This window comes from Geospiza fortis, unplaced genomic scaffold, assembly GCF_000277835.1.
Source record: "Geospiza fortis unplaced genomic scaffold, GeoFor_1.0 scaffold1828, whole genome shotgun sequence".
Taxonomy (NCBI): domain Eukaryota; kingdom Metazoa; phylum Chordata; class Aves; order Passeriformes; family Thraupidae; genus Geospiza; species Geospiza fortis.
Genome location: NW_005054734.1, coordinates 19,572 through 23,380, shown reverse-complemented (window position 1 = coordinate 23,380; position 3,809 = coordinate 19,572). Strand labels below are relative to the sequence as shown.

At 57.0% G+C, this 3,809-nt stretch overlaps 2 protein-coding genes across 3 annotated transcripts in view; one reads left to right on the top strand and one right to left on the bottom strand.

Annotated features, from left to right (window-relative positions):
* The window catches only part of SENP1 (SUMO specific peptidase 1), an 8,430-nt gene extending 6,473 nt beyond the window's left edge, over window positions 1-1,957 (bottom strand). Inside the window, exons 1-4 of the mRNA XM_031065308.1 lie at window positions 1,898-1,957; window positions 779-845; window positions 572-668; window positions 3-112 (exon numbers count right to left, since the gene is read on the bottom strand). Coding sequence (XP_030921168.1) covers window positions 3-112; window positions 572-668; window positions 779-845; window positions 1,898-1,957 — 334 coding nt within the window. The remainder of the gene's footprint in view (window positions 1-2; window positions 113-571; window positions 669-778; window positions 846-1,897) is intronic.
* A 20-nt stretch (window positions 1,958-1,977) lies between these two features.
* Window positions 1,978-3,809, top strand: part of PFKM (phosphofructokinase, muscle) — an 8,806-nt gene continuing 6,974 nt past the window's right edge. The window contains exons 1-2 of one of the 2 annotated variants that reach the window (XM_031065322.1): window positions 1,978-2,107; window positions 3,237-3,335. In XM_031065322.1, the coding sequence (XP_030921182.1) occupies window positions 1,978-2,107; window positions 3,237-3,335 (229 nt within the window). Of the gene's footprint in view, window positions 2,343-3,236; window positions 3,336-3,809 lie in introns of both variants that reach the window. The other variant, XM_005431008.2, reaches the window with a different exon arrangement.

Genomic DNA, 3,809 nt, shown 5'->3' with positions numbered 1-3,809 from the left:
GCGCGGTGCTTTCTTGGGGCTGCGGCGGCTCCAGGAGGGGCTCGGGGCCGGCTTCAGGGGGAAGGAGGCTCCATGGAGGGCGGATTTTCCCCCAAAAGCGCTGGGGTTCCCGCTGGAAGGAAGGAAAAACACCGCGGGTTTGTTGCAAATCCTGAAAAATCGGTTTCAAATCTCAAATAAAATCACAAAAGGTTGCGCGGAAGGAGAAACGAAACGGTCCAGATTCCAAATGAAGCCCCAAAAACCCCACAAATTAAAAAAAAAAAAAAAAATCCCCAAACCCCCCAATTAAATTCCCTGAATCCCCTCTGCTTCAAGCTCCCAAATAAAAAAAAAACCACCAAGAATCCAAATCCCCACCAAAAAATCTCAAACATTCTCCTGCAAATAACCAAAATCCCAAACTAAACCCACCAAAAAATCCCCCCCAAAAAGAAAATAAAACCATCCAAAAATCCCAAAAAGAAACCCCCCCCCAAAAATTGCCAAATCAAAAAACTCCAAAACCCCAACTAAAACCCCCCCAAAAATATCAACCAAAACGTGGAAATCTGAGATCTGCTGCACCCACCTGGAATTTTTACGGGTCTCCAGGAAGGAGCCTCGGCTCCCCCTGGGCTTGGAGCTCCTCCACTGCCCGTTGGCTCCTGGGAATCTTTCAGGAATTTCTGAGGGGAAAAACACTGGGAGTTCCCAGAAAAACCCAGATTTCCCCTTCTCCAGGCATTGTTTTTAGGGAAAACACCCCCAAATCCCAAATTCCAGAGGGAAAACTCACCTGGGGTGTAGCTGAGGGAGCAGGAGGAGTTCCCAGCAGGGCAGGAGAAGCTGCTGAGTTTGGGGAGGAAAAACTGGGGGGAAAAAAGAATGCGAAAAATTCCAATATTTTGCTTAGAAGTGGGAAAATGCCAGGGAAGAATCCAGGAAAATTACAGGGAAAAGGGAAGGGTGTTCCCAGGGTTGATTGGGAATGGTGGCAAGACTTCACAATTCCCAAAATTCACAATTCCTAAAATTAATAATTCCCCAAGTTTACAGTTCCTAAGGTTTGCAATTCCTACCCATCACAGCTCCCCAAACTCCCAAAATTCCCAGCTTCTAAAGGTTACAACTCCCATATTTTATGGAGAGAATTTATGGAGCAGCAAGAAACCAAAAACTACTGGGAAAATCCTGAATTTCGCAGCTCCAGACCCGCGGTGGGTCCCACACTTGGGCTCCCCATTCCCGCCACATTCCAGGCGGAATTCCCACGCCGGGAACCGGCAATTCCCAAAAACGGGATTGGGATTTGACTTCTGCGGTTTCCAGGCTGGGTTTCCCCAGAGAAAGCGCGGCTGGAAGTGCCCTAGGATCCCCTGGGACGGAAGAATTGTCCCGAATATTCCCAAATCCGCTTCCCGCCCATATCCCGCGGCGGTTCCGTGAGGGAAGGAGCGGCGGCGGCTCCGGCCCGGTGGCGGAGAGGGGGGGCGGCGGGCGGGGTGGGGGGGGGGGTGACCCTATAGGGGTTACTCTGTGGCGGGGGGTCATTCTCTGGGGGCTGTGACCCTATAGGGGGTCATTCTGTGGGGGCTGCGACCCTATGGAGGGGTCACTCTGTGTGTGAGTCCCTACCACCGATCGATCCTGTCACAGTCGGCCCCGTTACAGCTGATCCCATCCCAAGTTTCTCCCTGTGGTCAGTCCTGTTACAGCTGGTCCCTACATCCAAAACTGGTACAGCCTATCCCATAATAGCCGATCCTATTACAGTCAATCCCACAGTAGCTGGACCCTACAGCCGATCCCGTTACCCCAATCCCGTTACAGCCGATCCCGTTGCCCCGATCCCGTTACCCTGATCCCATAACGGGCGATCCCATTACAGCCGATCCCGTCACCCCGATCCCATTACAGCGCTCCCCGCGGCCAATCCCAGGTCCCAGCCCGTGTCCCCGCGCTGTGTCCGGGCCATGGTGGCGCTGTCCCCGGGCCATGGTGGCCGTCCCGGTGGCCCCGGCGCTGTCCCGGTTCGTGGCCCCGGCCGCGCTCTCCGTGGCCGCGCTCCTCCTCCTCCTCCTGCTGTCCTTCCTCCCGCCCGGGCCGGGCCGGCGGCGCTCCGCAGGTCAGTGCTCCCGGTGGGCAGCGGGACTGGCACCACTAACGGCCCCGTAACGCCTGCGGACCGGCACCGGTAACGCCCGCGGACCGGGACGGAACCGGAGCCGGGAGAGGCAGCGGCAGGGAACGGGGACTGGGAGCAGTTAGGAAAGCAGAGCAGATCCCACCGGGAACAGCGACCCGGACCGGTAACGGCCCCGCACCGGGACTGGCGATGGACTGGAACCGGTTAGGGAGAGGTACTGGAACCAGCAGGGAACAGCAACTGGCACCAGTAACGCCCCCAGACTGGGACCGGCGGGGAGCTGGAAACGGGAGAGGCGGGGAATGGGGGCTCGGAGCAGTAAGGAAAGCAGTCTGGAGCCAGTGAGGAGCGCAGAGTCCCATAGGGAACACAGACAGGGACTGGTAAGGATAGACTGGGACCAGTAAGGAGGATAAACTGGCACCAGTAAGGAGGGCAGACCAGTAACCACAGGGAATAGAGACTGGGATGAACAGGGAATCCCGACCGGAACCGGTAAGGACAGAGCGGCACCAGTAAGGACAAACTGGCACCAGTAAGGGATGCAGAGCCGCTCCCACTGGGACTAAAGACTGGAACCAGTAAGAACAAACTGGGACCAGTAAGGACAAAGTGGCACCAGTAAGGAGGACACAGCAGCTCCCACTGGGAACAGGGACTGGGACCAGTGAGGACAAACTGGCCCCGCTAAAGAGGGACTGGGACCATTAAGGAGAGCAGGGCAGGGAAAACAAACTGGGACCAGTAAGGACAGACTGGCACCAGCAAGGAACAGAGACTGGCACCAGTAAGAAGGACAGAGCAGCTCCCAGAGAAAATATGCACTGGGTCCAGTACAGACAAACTGGGACCAGTAAGGGGAGGCTGGGACCACTAAGGACAGCCTGGCCCCAGTAGGGAATCGAGACTGGGACCAGTAACGAGGACTCCCAGTAAGGAGTCCCCCCACGCCCCCCCGGGCGGGAGTGTCCCGGCGGTGGCAGCGGGGCTGTCCCAGTGTCGCCGCGTTCCTCCCCAGCGGTGCCACTCTGCGCTGGCAGCGCCACCCGGAGGGTCAGAGCCGCCCTTCCCGCCTTGGGATTTGCCCGAATTTCCCGATTTTTTCCAGGCAGGAAAATGCCCCCGAGCCCCGCGGGACCCCAGCACACCGAGACCATGGGCGCCGGCAAAGCCATCGCCGTCCTTACCTCAGGGGGGGACGCGCAGGGTAAGAGGACCCCAAAGCCCCCAGGATCCAAAATCCCTAGAAATCCCCAGCCTGAAATCCCTGGAAATCCCCCCAGATCCCCCCGAATTTCTCCCCTCTCCCCCAAAACTCCGCAAATGCCTTGGGATCCCGGAATCCTCACCCCAAATTCCCCTCCCCTCCCCCCAAAATTCCCCCCAAAATCCCTAAAAATCCCCCCCAAGTCCCTAAAACCTCTCCTTTGGAGGTAAAAATCGGGATTTTGATGCCACAACCATCAGGGTTTTCCCTGGATTGAGGTTCTGGGAATGACCTTGGTGGGGGTTTGGGGTCGGGTGGAGCTCGAGGAGTTTTGGGATAGCAGAGGGAAACAACGGTGACAAAATCCGGGCAGGGGACTCCAAGTGGGCACCGGTGGCACTTTGGCACTGAGCCAAAATAATCAGGATTGCCCAAAATTCCAAGGATTCCTCCCAAGATTTGGGATTTTTCTGG